This window comes from Lactuca virosa, chromosome 2 (genome assembly GCF_052849685.1).
Source record: "Lactuca virosa cultivar CGN04683 chromosome 2, Lactuca_virosa_CGN04683_v6, whole genome shotgun sequence".
Lineage (NCBI taxonomy): Eukaryota > Viridiplantae > Streptophyta > Magnoliopsida > Asterales > Asteraceae > Lactuca > Lactuca virosa.
Window position 1 is genome coordinate 294963012 of NC_136427.1, and position 16578 is coordinate 294979589.

At 34.0% G+C, this 16578-nt stretch overlaps 2 protein-coding genes across 4 annotated transcripts; one reads left to right on the forward strand and one right to left on the reverse strand.

Moving 5' to 3' along the window:
* The first annotated feature begins 4263 nt into the window (after nt 1–4263).
* LSF2 (dual specificity protein phosphatase (DsPTP1) family protein) lies at nt 4264–6140 on the forward strand. The gene is made up of 4 exons (XM_079080967.1): nt 4264–4631; nt 5212–5417; nt 5522–5692; nt 5816–6140. Exons 1-4 carry the CDS (start codon nt 4337–4339, stop codon nt 6017–6019), a joined length of 876 nt encoding a protein of 291 aa, XP_078937093.1. The 5' UTR covers nt 4264–4336; the 3' UTR covers nt 6020–6140.
* Nucleotides 6141–6289: 149 nt separating this feature from the next.
* Nucleotides 6290–11512, reverse strand: LOC145161450 (potassium transporter 2-like). Of its 3 annotated transcripts, none has more exons than XM_079080965.1 (10): nt 11129–11512; nt 9820–9882; nt 9494–9728; nt 9155–9400; nt 9010–9063; nt 8287–8547; nt 8106–8158; nt 7895–8012; nt 7560–7814; nt 6290–7450 (listed from the first exon to the last, which is right to left on the reverse strand). In XM_079080965.1, exons 2-10 carry the CDS (start codon nt 9856–9858, stop codon nt 6366–6368), a joined length of 2346 nt encoding a protein of 781 aa, XP_078937091.1. In that variant the 5' UTR covers nt 9859–9882; nt 11129–11512; the 3' UTR covers nt 6290–6365. The 3 variants fall into 3 exon arrangements, with proteins under 3 accessions (XP_078937091.1, XP_078937092.1, XP_078937090.1); XM_079080966.1 differs by having other exon boundaries at nt 11122–11512; XM_079080964.1 differs by having other exon boundaries at nt 9820–11511.
* Nucleotides 11513–16578: the final 5066 nt, after the last annotated feature.

Sequence of the window (16578 nt, forward strand, 5' to 3'; positions counted from 1 at the left end):
TCACTTTTCTTCAATTTAGAAACTTTATTACTTTTTGTTTTAAATTGAATATTATATTTTTTTAATTTCTTTGACCATTTCATCGGGACATCGATTACCCGGTTGTCATGTTGAGTTGCAGTATGATGTTGGCGTAGCATGGCCACATGACATGAAAGCCACAATATTATAAAAAAAATCGATTTGTGACTCATTTTTTTTTTCAAATCAAGCATTTTCATCACAAAAACTCTTTTACATTATTCAGTTTGTTAATTCGGTAACACTGCTGATTTGTGTGTTTCAAATCATACATATTCATCCCAAAGATGGTCTATTTATTAGGTTATATAGAGTTCTTCAGGTGTAAAGCTCTCCAACTTGGACATGGTATCTTATTGCCTTTGTGACCCCTTTAATGTAGCGTTGATCCTATCGAAATCTTTGTTAATTGATAGCTTATTTTATTTCCTTATTTTTATTAGTTTATTTTAGATTTTTAGCTCTTTTTATTAGTATTGCATTGTATATTCTTTATTTTCTTTATCATTGATCGTATCGGGAACTTTTTATTTTGCATGAGAAATTTTGCAGGGTTTTGGAGCTCATTGCGGGTGTGGTTTGACTGGATTTAGGCTTAGTGGGCTTTCTGATGCATTATTGGGCTTGGCGGATCCACCAAAGAAGATTGGGCTTAAAAAGCTAAAGGCTTGGATGAAGTGGGCTTGTGAAGATGGATCTTGGACTTTTATTTTGGGCTTGGAGCATCCATTTTTTAAGCTAAAAGATGATTGGTTAATTTGAATCATGTGGGATATGGAGGGGACCAAGGGAATCTTTGGTAGTGGGATGGTTAATGGAGGAAAAATGAGCCAATAGTATTCCAGCAATATTTGCGCGGGTGGAATTTTCGTCGCGTGGGTACCCGCGCAACTGCCCAGTTTTGGGCATTTTGGTCATTTGGCTTGCCATTACCTTGGGGGATTGGATCTATCAGCTATCACTTCGATTTTACACCATTGGAGACCAGAAGAAGGCGATTTTGGAGCTTGAGACTCATTTCTTTTCATCTTTTCAAGTTATTGGTAGTTTCTTTATGCAATTAGACTCTTGTGATTGTTATTCTATTGCCATGAGTGGCTAAACTCTCTATTTTGGTTAGCCTTGGCTAAAACCTTTGAATGTTTATGGATTTTTGAAGGATTCATGTTTATTTATCATTTATCTTATGTTTATGGTTCTAGTTCATATTTCTTATGCTTGTTTAATACTTTGATCATGAGCTTGGTACTTGAATGAGCAATTGTTGGTTTATTTCTTTGGTTTAGCATTGAATCATTGAATTTACTTAGAACAAGAGCTTTATGATGGTAGAAATAATCTCTAGCTTATGAATCATAGCTCCTTTATGGATGTGTAAGCATTGACATCCTTTAGGAATTGGGGATTCCTTCATTCTTAAGGCTAATCAACTTCTTGGGTTCAATTGCTTCAGTTGGATCTTTGATTTTGATTAAGAAGGTGTGTTGTGGGCTTCCCCAACCTCCATACTACCTATGAGGAATCTTGGCATATCATGCTTCATGATTGCTATAACCAATTTGGGATGAATGATAAGCTTCATGTTGAATCCTAATGATAAACACACAAATGTTCATTGTGTTGAATTGCCTTGGTTAACCAATTCTCACCAATATTTGAGCATCTCACCATCTTGCTTAATTGCAAGCTTTTTTTTAGTTATTCAAGTCTTTTAGTTTTCAAGCAATCACAACACCCCCCCCCCTTCTAGTTTAATTGTAGTTAGTTAGTTTATTTACACTAGTTCTATTGGATTGGATTGGTGATTAAATACAACCATTTCCCCGAGGATCGATACCCCTTTTTACCATTATATTACGTTTTATTTGCAAACAAATAGTGTAATTTGCTTGGTGGACTTGACATCCCACCATTAATACAACGAAGGAAGTGTTCTGAAGGGTTTCTTCAACTTGGACATGGTATCCCGACGTTTGTAAAGAACTAAAATCCCAACATGAAGTAAAACAATAACTTGGTAAAGATAATATTAAAACAAATGCACTTAATATACCTCTACAACCAATTTGGCTTCACCAATTAAGATGATTTTAGGATAAACATGTTTGATTTGAAATACTCGAATCATCTTTGTCATTGAATTAACAAATTGAATAGAAGAAAATGATCTTTGGGATAAAGATGTTTAATTTGAAATACACGACAACCCTGTCACGGAAGTTTCATTTCTAAAAAAGAAGATATATTTTACGAAACTTTTTGAATAATCATATATTGATTATATTCCAACGGTATATGAATTTCTTTTATTAAAAAAATAAGATTTTTGTGATTGTACTAGTAATTTGTTCGCATTACAAAACATGTGATGTTTTCATTAAAAATAAGGGATAATGACTTAAAAGGATAACATATTTTTAGGTTTGTACACATTTAGTCATTGACTTTTTTTGTCCAAATTTTCCCATTGAACTTGTTAAACTGTTCAAAAAACATCCTTATGACCTACTATCGGAGGTTTAGCCGGTTTCCGGCGTTCTTGTGAGCTCCGATGAGACTCTGGTCATCTTTTCCGGTGAGTCTCCGACCAAAAAAACACATACATAAACAAAAAACACCTAGATTCATGTGTTTTCCTCAAGAAATTCTTCAACCCCTTCAACCCAAATTGAACATCTTCAAGAACAACTAGATCTGAAAAATTAGTTCATCAAAAATGTTTTCAGATTTGCGTGTGAGTGTGTGTGTTTGTTAGATCTGAAGAAAAATTCTCCAACCCTTCAATCGGTGTGTATGTGTGGGTTTTTTAGATCAAAAAACACATACACAATCATGTTCATCCCTTCAAACCCTTCGACCCAAAAATCATAAACTCATAAATCCTTCAACCACTTCAACCCAAATTTGACCATCTTCAAGAACAAATAGATCAGAAAAAACGAGTTCATCGATGTGTGAGTTCATACTTCCTAGAAATCAAAAGATCTTCAACCGAAGTTGTGCTTTTGAGTTAGAGTTTGAAATCAAGTTTCCATTTTTGTTCAAGAAAACACTGAACTCGAATCTAGAAGTGTTCATGTGAAAAGTTTGAAGCTCGAAAATCATGTTTCCATTTTTGTTCAAGAACACACTGAACTCGAATCTGAAATCAAGTTCATATAAGAAATCGAGAATCATGAGTGTTTGTATGTTCTTGAACAGATGAAGATGACTTTTGAGTTTGTGTTCGTGTTCTTCATCATATTTGTGTTCTTGTTCTTCATCAGATCTAAAAACCAGCATAAATCTTTTTTGTTTGTGTTCTTGAAGGTCTGATGAGCTTTAAGATGAACTCGAGTTAGGTTTTTCAAACCCAAAAGTCATCGGAGTGTTGTTCCAGATCTTTTGTTCATCGTGTTCATCTTCTTTGTTCTTGGAAGTCAACAAAGTACAAACAATGCAGCACAATGTACAAGTTCATCAATGCATTATCCTTTGAACCAGCTCACATAAAATCGATTTCTTCTATGTGCTTGGAAATTGTTTCTGGAAAGAAGAAGATGATCGAACATCAGATTTGGGAAGAAGATAAAGACGATGAAGATCTACAAACCTTGAAGATCATTGTGTATGTGTTCATCTGATACTTCTTCTATTCAAACTCAAGAACATATATCATTATTTCTCTCTCTAAAAATGATATTTAAGTGTAAGTTGTTTGATCTTCAAGCTAAATCACGATATGAAGACACCGAAGCTCATGTTCTTGAGTTCGTGTTCTTCATTAACTTCGATTTTCCATTTCTGTTCAAGAACACAACTTTGATTTCTGGGTTTTTCTTCATGTTCTTCATCAGATTTTTCGATTTATGTTATTGAGTTCATGTTTGGTTTAGATTTCTGGTTTGGAAATGAAGTATTGTGTGTGTTGTTGATCAAAAAATAAAAAATTAAATTATTTTATATTTATGGTTGGAGACTCACCGGAGAAGACGACCAGAGTGTCGCCGGAGGTGACAAATATGTCGGAAACCGGCTTAACCTCCGATAACAAGTCATAAGGATGTTATTTGAACAGTTGAACAAGTTCAATGATAAAATGTGGACAAAAAAAAACATCACCGACTAAATGTGTACAAACTGAAAAATATATTACCCTTTTAAGTCATTATCCCTAAAAATAACTTGTTCAAAAACTTCTAACCCATTTTAGTTATGTTTATGAAATTTATATTTTATAGGTTGTTGTTTGCGTAAAGAAGCGTTTTACAGGAATTGAAATTGCCACAAACCATAAAAACAGGAGGAACACATCCAGTGAAGAGATAGTGTGAAAATGAAATCTCTTGCTCCCTCTCCCTTTTCTTCTTCATCTTTCATGTTTGCATCTTCATCACTCGAAATCAAACTTCTGCTCTCAAATCCAAACAATAGGAGACTCCAATTCAATCTCAATCTCACTCCTACGAACCTCAAACCAGACACAATTTCCTGTAAAGCAACACAAAATGAGATCGATGAAACCCCACCAAGCAAGAGTCGTCAAAGCTCAACAACACACAAAGTGGAGGATTACAACACTGCCATGAAGAGTATGATGAGAAACCCTTATGAGTATCACCATGATCTTGGTCAGTATCTCTCTTGTATCTTTTTTTTATTTGGATTCGAATGAATAGTTATGTTACCGATGAATATTTACATGGGTTTGGACGAATTCATGTAATGGTTTGTGGGTTTTATTGAATCCCTCTTGTGATCTTGGACTTACTTCTTTAATCTGGCTAAACTAATTTGTTTCAATTTGATTGATATCTGTGATGAATACTTCAATTACTGTAGTGACTATTAACGATTGACAAATTTAAATTCTTCTACTTTCGGAGATTGTTTATTTCATGTGTCTAGGGTCTCAAATCAATTGATAAGGTATTCTTTGTGTTATTATTTTGGGTTTTTTTTATATGTGTTTGCCTTTTGGAAGTCTTTAACATAAACCTACGAATCTACGATATGCATTTTACCTTTATTCCTTTGACTACCAAAAGTCAAGGTCAATTACAAAAATATGAAAAAGAAGGATACATAAATGTAAATTGTAAAGTACCTATAAAAAGCTTCACTTTTATGGTGTAAAAAAGAAAGATTAAAAAAAGGTTATATCTTTGATTCTTGATAGTATTTATAACAATATTTGACGTGCCTTTTCAGGCATGAATTATAATCTGATAACGGAAAATCTTATCGTTGGATCTCAACCTCAAAAAGCTGAAGATATCGACCACCTTAAAAACGAACAAAATGTGGCATACATTCTTAACTTACAGCAGGACAGCGATATTGCTTATTGGGGAATAGATTTGGAGTCAATAGTCAAAAGATGTAAACAACTTGGAATACGCCATATGAGAAGACCCGTAAGCACAACAACTTATCTAATCTCCAACAAATCAAATCACAAGAATTTAACAAATGCTGTTTCTTTTTTCCCCATTAAGTGTTGTGTTTTCTTAAAGTGCAGGCAAGAGATTTTGATCCGGATTCTTTAAGGAGCATGTTACCAAAAGCTGTTTCTTCAATAGAATGGGCCGTTTCTGAAGGAAAAGGAAAGGTGTATGTACATTGCACAGCTGGTTTAGGTCGGGCTCCTGCTGTTTCCATTGCTTACATGTTCTGGTTCCTTGACATGGATGTAAGTTAACCTTTTTTCTCATCATAAAAGAACAGGTTGTACTGCATTGGACTGTGACTCAGACAGACCGATGTCAATGCAATTTTACATTTTTATATTGATTGGATTTGTGTTTGCGTGTAGTTGAATACAGCATATGACAAGCTTACTACAATAAGACCATGTGGACCGAATAAAAAGGCGATACGAGGTGCTACTTATGATTTGGCTAAAAATGATCCTGGGAAAGAGCCTTTTGAGAATCTTCCGGAAGATGCGTTTGGGAATGTGGCGGAGTGGGAGAGGAAACTGATTCAGAATCGTGTTCGTGATCTACGTGGAACTTGAACAAAATGATAGTAAGAAAGAAAAAAGGTTAGTTTATGTCACTAATAAATGTTGTAATTTTGTTGTTCTAACTTTGAGAATTGTCATGATGGTGTTTAATAAACTGACATTTTCTATTAAACCGTTCTTTAAGTAAAAAAGAACACTCATGTTGTTTTTTTTTTTTTCTATGAAGTGTTATCTATATAAAGTTGTGTTTGGATAAATAATATTTGAAGAAACAACATTTAAGTTCTGTTCTTATAAAGCCTGTTAAGTGAAAAGTAAACATTTACCCAATTTGGGAACACCATTTCTTCCATATTTTGATATTATCAACATAAACTAGTTATTACACAAACTAAGTTTATACAACATAAACCATGCCAACTTCCAACAAAGATGCCGGAGGCACTTTCAACACGACATCCGGTCCCCGACAATTCCTTCTTAAGAAATTATACCCGAAATTAATCGCTAATCTTTTAAAAACAGACGACCCTTGTTTTGCTTTCACATGCGAGTGCCCGAGAATAAACGCGGTCCCACTTTGTTGAGCCGCCAACAAATCTTCAAGCTCACGCCTCATTTGCACATCCGGTGAGCTCGAATTTTCCGACTCATCATTATCATCAACCGTGAATCGCACCCGTCTCTCTTTTGGTGAACTCATCTCAATTATATCCCCTATGCTCTCAACCGTTTGGAACCCTAGTGACACACTTTCTTGTTGCATGTTTTCATCCACATCAAAGTTTCCAATCACCGCCAGTCGGTGCTCGCCAGAGGACCGATCGGAAGCCCCCGCGTGATCACCGGCACTGCTCGCCCGCGGGCGGCACCAATCATAATGGATGAAATCGGCTAACCGTTTAACAAGATCAGACTCGAACGAATCCACATCTTGATGCACATCGCGGTACCCGTACCGCACGATGCACCGATAAGCTCGAAGGGACGCGGGACCCACACGGCCCAATAGGTACCTTTCGGCCGGAGGGACGAACGGGACGGGTACCGATTTCACGCACACGAACACTAGAATACGGTGGAACGCTGGAAGGTTTGTGACAAACCGCGAAAAGTTTGCAGGGATCCCCGAGGTTAAATCGGTGAACACGAGCCCGATCCCGGGTACACGACACATGCCTAAAGTGGGACCCAAGGCTAGGAGCCATTCTAACGAGACCTTATTGTGAAGGTCGTATTCGTATTTTTTAACACTCGCGTAATGCCATACGAACATTATGGTGACTAGGAAGAGGGCGAGTAGGATTGGTAGCCATGCACCTTCACGGAATTTGACTAGGGAAGCCGAGAAGTAGAGTAACTCAATTGAACCGAAGAATAATAGGAAAAATAACGCGACAATTGGCGGTTTGTGCCAACATAAAATGATTACTAATGATGTGAGGCACGTTGTCACAAGCATCACCGCCATTACCGCCAATCCTTCAATCACATCAAAAACAAACATTCAGATAAAAGAGATTATACTGTGTTTGATATTGACTTTGATATTGACTGATGATATGACATGACATGACATAACATGGTGTACCAGATGCATTTCCCATGTGTTTGATATCACGAAAACCGATGGTGACAGCGATACATAGGATCATGAGTATCCAATTGATCTCCGGTATGTAGATTTGACCATGAATTTTATCGGACGTATGCACGACTTTGACTCTTGGAAAGCAACCGAGTGATTGGCTTTGGTTGATGATTGAGAATGTCCCGCTGATGATCGCTTGGCTTCCCACAACAGAAGCAAGAATCGCAATTGCAAGCACCGGCCACCTCAAACTTTCTGAAATCAAATGGGATCACGTAAAACCACTTGCTAATTTACGATTTTGCCCTTTAATCAACAAACAAAATTGAAAATACCTGGCACCGAAACGTAATAGCTGATGTTATCGTTCATCTCGTGATGCTTTGATAAGTAAGCCGCTTGACCCATGTAACCAAGTATGAGCGCAGGGTAAACCAGAAAAGTGAACGCGATCTGCAAGGGCAAAATGGGAAAAATACAAAATACCCGTAAATATCAAACACGTATATCAAAATATAGATAACCTTTGTAACAGTCTAAATCTACCTGAATTGCAGCATAAGAGAAATGACCAAGGTCGGCAAACATAGCTTCTGAGCCTACATTGATTCAATTTTGACTTTTGGGGTCATCAAAAAAGTTTCAATCAATTTTAAAGGTAAAACATGTAATAAAGACAGTAAGATTTGACACCAAATGGTGAAAAAGACTTGTACTTTTTTTTTACCTGTTATGCATAGTAAAATCCCTCCTAAAGACATCCAGCCTTGTTTTTTGGTCTTCCTGAAGAACTTTAACATGTAATAAGGTGAAAGAGCTTGATAGACTTTTGGATTCCAATGAATGATATTGTATACTCCAAGGGCACTTATGCAAATAAGCCATAATAACACAATGGGCGCGAAAAAGAACCCAACTCGATGTGTCCCGTAGTGTTGTAGTGCAAACAGACACACTAATATGAAGCAAGTAATGGGTATTACTGCATCTGCAAATAACAAAACAATATTTTATTTTTAATTCTTATAAGAAAACATTTCGAGCATAAAAAACAAACAGTTTTTTCCATCCAATTAAAATTTACAACGCTTTTAGAAAGAAAGAACATGTATAAGTTTAAAGAAGGGACCATGAGACCATGGTTTTAACAAAATGAAGGGTCCCCCATCCTACAATCATGCAAAATGATGAAAAAAGCTGCATTTATAATAAAGTTGGGTGTGGAGATGTCTGTTTTGAAAATATTGAATTTATCTCAATAATCAGTTTTTTTTTTGTAAATTTTTTTTACTCGGCTTCTTCATATTTTAACATTAAATAATCTGACAATCAGAAATTCAGAATAATAATAACTTGTACTCAAACACTCAAAAAAATTAATTATTAACGTACATACAAACTGAAAATGAAACTGAAACACCCCCTAAAAGACGGAAAGCTTTAAACTCACATTGATGGTGATCTTTGGACATAGATAACTCAAGCCCAGAAACTGCAGAAAAAACTGCAAAACAAACAAATATACAGTACGATAGTTGTTAATAAACTTAAAAGCGAGGGGTCGAAATGTAAATTAGACAAGATTTTATATTTACCAGATATCGCCGGAGTAAGGAGTCCATCTCCGATCACCATACAGGTGCCAAGAAGAACCAAAATTAGCAAAGCAGTATGCAAAAACTTGTATTTTTCAAGCAACATTTTCACTTTTGTGTTGTTTTTTCTCTCGGGAGTTTGCTCAAGTTTATATGTAGATAACGATTCATCAGCCACTTGTCGGTTTGGTAACAGGCTCACTTTAGCATTCCGGCAAATCGACGAATAAAGAGCAAAAGTACCACCTAAAAGATCAATCGATTAGAAAATTTAACTTTTAATTTGATTTTAATTGGGTTGAAATCAAATCAAATAATGAGAAATTATATGAAGTTTACCTTCGCCATTATCATCAGCTCGGAGGACTATGAACACGTATTTGAAAAGAGGGACAAGGGTTAATGTCCAGAAAACAAAAGAAAGAACCCCAAAAATCTCTTCGTTTGTTTCAGAGTGATGAATGTCTTCTGCAAATGTACTTTTGTAAACGTAAAGTGGAGAAATGCTGAGGTCACCATAGACGACACCAAGACTTTGATAAGCTAACAGCAAAGTTGTCCTCCATGAATCCTTCTAAACAAATTTAAACAAAAACATTTTATATATATATATAGAAAGAAATTGAAAACCGGAAAAAGATTTCTTCAATGTTCTTGATTGATACCTTGGAATTGGCCCAACAATTTCCATATTCAAGATCCATGCTTCACAATTGCAAAGATTCCAGCTGAAAGAAAAACAAGAAACTTGGACTTCTACTTCACAGTTGTATTTTGAGAATGAAGAAAGAGTGACCCACTTGCTAAAAGAACTCTAATGGTGCCCCATACTCATTGAAAGTGAAAAGGCGAATGATATGAAGCAAAAGACACCATGTTTATGCAGAATAGATGATAAGTATCGATGGAATTGAAAAAGATAAAGACTTGAGAACTTTTTCATAACCCAAGAAGATATTCTTTTTTCTTGTGAGAAATGGAATGGAACCCATACCTCACTCAATCCCAATGTGCACCTACTTTTAGCAACAAAACTTTACCAGAACAGTAAATTTAAATAAATGAAATTTAACCCCTAATTAATCAAGTGTGATTTATAAATGAGAATACCATGTAGAGGCAGGAAAGTAACATGAGTTTAAAAAGTTTAGAGAATAAATTAGGAAAGAGAGGACAATCACATGACTCAACGACAATTGCATTATGATATCATCTAATCAGTCACAGAAAAATCGAGCCCACAAGATTCAAAACTTTTAAGGACCACTTTACCCTCTCTATCACTCACTTAGGCATGCTCATAATTCATGATAGATACCAAACTCCCACCAACCTATCTAAACACACAATCAAGATTTCAATGGACTTGTCAAGAATTAGGCAGGATGTTCTTTCAAAAATTCCACATTTAAGTAAACCAAATCATGCTAAAATGAAATCCAACACTTCATATGATCAAGTAATTACCTGAAACTGATAATCTTTATTAGGCTTAATCAAATCAAGATTTGAAAAAGTAACCCATTTTTCCAATATAAAGAATGAGATTCTTGGGTGGGGTGGGGTGGGAGTTATGGTTTATGGGAGAAGGAAGCAAGAGCACGTGACTACAACATGGACCCCTTTATGAAATCGTGACTTAATTTTCGCCAAATATCTCCTTTATTTTCTCTCCTAACCCTTGCTTGTTTGTTTGGTACTCACGGCTTCAACGTTTAAGTTTTTAAGGTTTCATCTTTTTTTTTTTTTTTTTTTTTCAAGAACCCCCCAAAAATGTGTGAAAATGAGAGTGGGGGTCACCTACCTGTCGTGTTCTCAGTCATTATCGAGATTTGAGGCTGTATGTAAAGCAATATATTGAATCCAAATGAGTACAATCAATCATAACAAACACATAAAAAGCACCAGTCTTTATCTATGATAACATGAGATGAACGTCTAGTTTACAGAAAAGAGAACACATGAACCTGATACCTAAATCCCATTTTCAGCCATTAATGAACTCAAAAAGCTCCATAGTCCCTCCAGCTCCAAATTCATTCAATTAACAGCCAAGTCGGTTACTTTCTCTTGATTTACAAACAGCGTCTATCTGGAAACTGGAGATGGGTTCGCCATTATAGATCTTGAGAGAAAAAAATAAAGAAAAATGGTGTGTGGGCAAGAGGAAAGGGGAATATTATTAAAGTCGGATGCTGGTGTATGACTGTATCTGCAATCTGCATAAAGAAATAGATGGGCGGGAATATTGAAGGAACGATTTTAGGTGAAGTGAATATAAATATATGATACGAGTGAAAGTGAAGTGGTTGTGAAGGCATTAGAGGATTTGAATAAGGATTGAAGTTTGTTTGAATATTGTGTATTCAAATGGGGAATATTTTAGTGTCGGGTCGAATGTCGAGTATAGCATTGTCTTTATTCAGATGGGTGGATGTAGACGATGGTTCACGATCCGTATATAATTTTTTTATCGGATAAATATAAATGATAAATTAATATTTAACCCAAAGCGTATAACTTTAATTCTTTAAATACTAGAAGACATTTTATGTGATTTAATTCTATAAAAAACGATATTAGTTGTTATTTTGCTGAAATATGAAAAAAAAAATGTTCATTCAATTTGTTGAAATTAGTTGTTATTGTTGTTGGAAATCTCATTTTTAACTGAAATTAGATGTATATATTTGTTGAAAATCACATTTTATCTGAAGTTAGTTGTTATTGTTGCTGTAAATTGTATTTATTAACTAAAATTCTAGTATATATTTGATGGAAATCACATTTTAACTGAAATTATTTGTTATTCTTGCTGGAATAGTATTCATATATGATGCTTTAATCCTTATAATTCATATATTTTGTAATTCATTGGAATTATAGCCTTGAAGCATTAGGCTAAAGATTTCCTTGAACTGAGTTCTTAATTGATTTGCAGTGAAGAATAGCATTGGCAAAAGGAAGGCTCACATTCTATAAACATAAGCGATTGATGGATGCATGAAATCTATTTGATGAAATGCTTGAGAGCGCTGTGGTTGAAGCTGGTTACATTAAATATGATTCATGTATAGAGATGGCTATAAGTTAAAAATATTTGTCTATGAATCAACTTTGTGTATGTTGGTGTGATGAATGACTCCACTTACCATACCACGTTTGGAATACATATCAAATGAGTTATTTGATTTTTTTGTATAATATGTGAAATTAGAAGGCGAATGTGATAAATGATTCATGAACCATTTAGAATTGTTTTTAGTTGTTGTACAAATATGGTTTGATCTATTTATCAACCATTCTGTTATTATGTTATATATTATTGTTTAGTTAATATAACTAATAATGTATATTAGTTGCCTTTTGTTTGCTAAAAGAATTGCAACTTTGATTTTTGTGATATCAAAAAGATTTTAAGAGGTTTGATATACATTTCAATGTTGTACGATTTGAAAATAAAAGATTTTAGATGTTGATTTATATTTCAATGTTGTATGATTTATATTTTAATGTTATAAATATAAAATTATTTAAATTTTCATGTTGAAAAACTTTTTAAGTTTAAAAAATTGATTTAATAAAATTCCAATTGATTTTACCAGCCTACAAACGTTAAAAAACAAAAAGTTTTCTACTTACAGACTGTAGACGTTTGATCCACCACTTCTACTGCAGATGTTTGCAGATATAGTCCACATATTGCAGGTCTTTTACCTCTGAAAAAACAAACAACACATTAGCTTCTCTCTTATATCCTCCCTTGCAGTTCTTTCCTTCCAAAAAACATAAGCCACAATCATTTAGGAAGAACACCGATTTGATATTCATTCTAATCCATTGGGTTTTGTGGTGCACTAAGGAAATATTCAAGAACGTCACGATCACGACTTCTTCATCATCTATTTCATCCAATCCCATGAAACTTGGACTCTGAAGTAACTATTTTTTCAATTTCAGTTGATTAAATGTTGTCATGTGATATTTGTGGTGCACTAAGGAAACATTCAAGAACGTAACGATCAACACTTCTTCATCATCTATTTCATCCACTCCCAGGGGGATGCCCATGTTACCTCATCTTGTTTGGTATCATGATATCCCTAATTAGGACTATTGTTCCTAGTGCTTACAATTCTTACATTTAAAGGTCATTTTTATAACTTCTCATAAGTTCTTTTAAATAAAAAATATTTGTTGTTGCTTTCAATTTTACTTGGCATATAAGATCGTTGTAGCTATATTTACAAAAGTGGGCGTGCTGTAGTTATATTTGTAACGTATGGATAAAGAAGAAATAAATTGTTTGAACTTTGAAGTTCAAATTGAAGATAAAAGATAAGTTTTACAAATCGCAAAAGACTTCCACTACTTATGGCATTGATATGACGGTTACACCGGTATATATGTTATTCTAGTTATTATTTAATTATGTAATTTTATGAGAATAGTCTATTAACTTTTTTGTGAAAACTATTAGCATAGATTTGAAACCAATTCCAAACTGTTGTATTTGTTCGAGTCTTTTTCTCTCTATATATAATTTTTTATAAATTTGGGCTCAAGTATTGGATCATAAATTGAGGCCTTCGTGCACTTCACCTCCGTCAAAATTAAAAGTGGGACATGGTTTTGAGTATGTAACTATTACTTTTAGCTATATTTATCATAAAAAAAATTATGCTTCTCCAACTCATATACATGAAAAGTTATTGTTTAGTTATGAAAATCATTACAATTATATTATACCTAATTAACTAGTCATTTGTGTCAGCGTGACATTTATAAAATTAAAATTCGACTAAAAGTTAGAGTATATTACAAAAAAATTGTCTTTATTGTTATCTGAAAATTATGAACCAAACAGTTCTCTTTATGTTTCAACTTGAATCAATTTGTCTTTGATGCTACAAGTGCTCCTTTTTCATCCGCTAAAGCATATGATTTGGGAATAATGATGGGCTAATTTAGGCTTTTTCTTTGCATCTATTACATCATAATACATAATCCTTTATTATTGATACAATCCGTTTTTTCTTTGTCTTCGTCCTTGTAGTATTCTTTCTAAATACCTCCTAATTCCTTAGTTGTTTCTGCGACCATGATGATGTTGGCTGAAGCTTTTGGTTCTTTGATACTTTTGATTTTTGATCATTTGAATAGGCTCATTGGTACTAAAATTTCGAAGAAACGAATTTGTTCTTTGATTCTTGCAAAAACTAACACAAATTGATCGATCATTCCTCAAATTAAAACAAACAAGTGTTAATTAATTAAGCTTACTCCAACATTTTGTACTCATGCCCTGGGTTCCTTATCAGATCAATAGAATGTTTCTCAAGAACAACATGACACATCAATCCAAGTCTTCCATGAACCTTAAGCTTCGTAATATCAACACCTAATCAAAAATAGAATTTTAAACAAATTAAAAACAAAAGCATAAATTAAAAATCTATCAAAACTAACAAAGAACGTACCATTACTATGTATGATTTCTCTGAGAATATGCCAACCGCGAGTATAAAGAGGAACTTGCAATGGCCTAGATGGAAGTGGAACCGGAACAGGGTTTCTAAAATCATTCCTTCCATTAGTTGTATTTTCCCCAATAAGTTCAGCAGAAGCCATAGATGTAGCTGTTTGAAAACCTTCTTGATCATACACCTCATTTTCAAGGATTAATAGATCATCCAAAGTCGTAATTACTGTTTGGGTGTCAAACCGACAAATAAAGGGATATAATGATAACAATTAAACACAAATCACTACTACTATATACTATGAGTTAATATAGAGCAAGCAGAGTCCCGACTTAATGTTTAGCCATGTATTCACACATACACATAATCATTTGATAAAATGGGGGATGTTGTTTGTGAAAATTAATTTCAATAATAAACAACTTTAGAACTAAACAAGTTAAAAACTAGAATTCATGATTTAAAAGACATTTCCAATTCTGATTCCTTTTCGTGTACCACGTTGTAAGATGTAGTATAACTTCAATTCATGTTCAAACTAGGTTGGTAATCAATATATTAATAAGCTCTAATATCCAAGTTAACAAAAGTATTTTACTCAAAACATGATCTTTAAGTAAAATCTCATCTAGTTGATTCAACACAAACAAGCTCTTGAATTAAATCACTAGAAGACTTTGAGTTCATATAACAATTACCAACAATGTTCAATACTCTTCATATGCTCGGGAGTGTAAGAAAATCCAATCTTTGATTATACTAATTCTGATCTATTTGAAACCAATCAATTGTTTGTTACCAGCATCAAATCATAAAACATATATGAATTTTACAATTTGATTAACTAGAATAATAAGAACTCTAATTCCATTGATCAAGTGAAATTGAGTACAAATCTGTCACACCCCGAAACCGTGATGGCGGAATCGTTCCGGGGTGGAGGACGTCATGCGTAGTATCACAACAATTGTATCATAGCAAGCATAGTAAACACAACCAGACATTGAATACATATATGAAAAAGGTTTACATTGTTTAATACATAGTTTTAATCATATCAAAAGTAAAGTAGACAGACGCGACTCTAACGCTTCGTCTTCTCCGAACTCCTGGAAGTACCTGTTTACTAAATCCCTGAGAATACAAGCAGTTTTGAAAGAATATCAGCATAAAGTTGGTGAGTTCATAAGCATTTAGTTTTAGTGAGATAATGTTCTTTGAATCCATTTGAAAAGTGTTCTTCAAGAAAATCCTGTATTTTCTTATGAAAAGCGGTCTTGAAAGAGTGTCTATTAGTAGAAAATAAACCATCAGTTTTAGAAAACATGTTATCCGTCCTAGAGGTAGAGATGCCAGTTTAGAAGTCCTTGATTACTATCAGCATATATAAAAGTAGTTTTATTACTTAAAATAAAACAAATGAAGAATAGAGTCCGTAAACAAAGTTAGTTTATACTTATTTGCGAGTCGTATAACCATACTTGATATGACCGAGAGACCTTTATAACGTTCTTCAGGCGTTAAGCTAAATGACATTTGTTCACCACAGGCGTGCCCGCCTAACTGTAGCTATTAGTTCTGGTGTGGGATTGTCAGTCCCGAATAGATCTATTCACAAATCTCATGCTCTCCCTCCAGGAGACTCTGGTTATACTAAAAGGATTTATCACTATACACCTAAGGGTACAGTATTGAAGTAGCGCCTCACAATTCTGTATAATCTAGTTTACTAGCGAGAAATCAGTATAAAACAGTAATTATCCTTGAATAAATGTACTTTATACTTCTGAGAAAACATATAACATAAACTAAATCTGTCATAGTTTATATATATTCATTTATGAAATCTGATTAAGTAGAGACTGCCTAGAGGGTTATCCCAAACTATACCCATTATAGTTTATTAGAGTTGATATGGAAAATGCTTTGTAAAAACCTTTC

Coding starts and splice junctions, on each gene's coding strand:
- LSF2 (XM_079080967.1), top strand. CDS start 4,337: ATGAAATCTCTTGCTCCCTCTCCCTTTTCTTCTTCATCTTTCATGTTT. Junction 4,632..5,211: donor TGAGTATCACCATGATCTTG/GTCAGTATCTCT, acceptor GTGCCTTTTCAG/GCATGAATTATAATCTGATA. Junction 5,418..5,521: donor TACGCCATATGAGAAGACCC/GTAAGCACAACA, acceptor CTTAAAGTGCAG/GCAAGAGATTTTGATCCGGA.
- LOC145161450 (XM_079080965.1), bottom strand. CDS start 9,858: ATGGATCTTGAATATGGAAATTGTTGGGCCAATTCCAAG. Junction 8,548..9,009: donor GTCCAAAGATCACCATCAAT/GTGAGTTTAAAG, acceptor TGTTATTTGCAG/ATGCAGTAATACCCATTACT. Junction 8,159..8,286: donor GATTTTACTATGCATAACAG/GTAAAAAAAAAG, acceptor GAATCAATGTAG/GCTCAGAAGCTATGTTTGCC.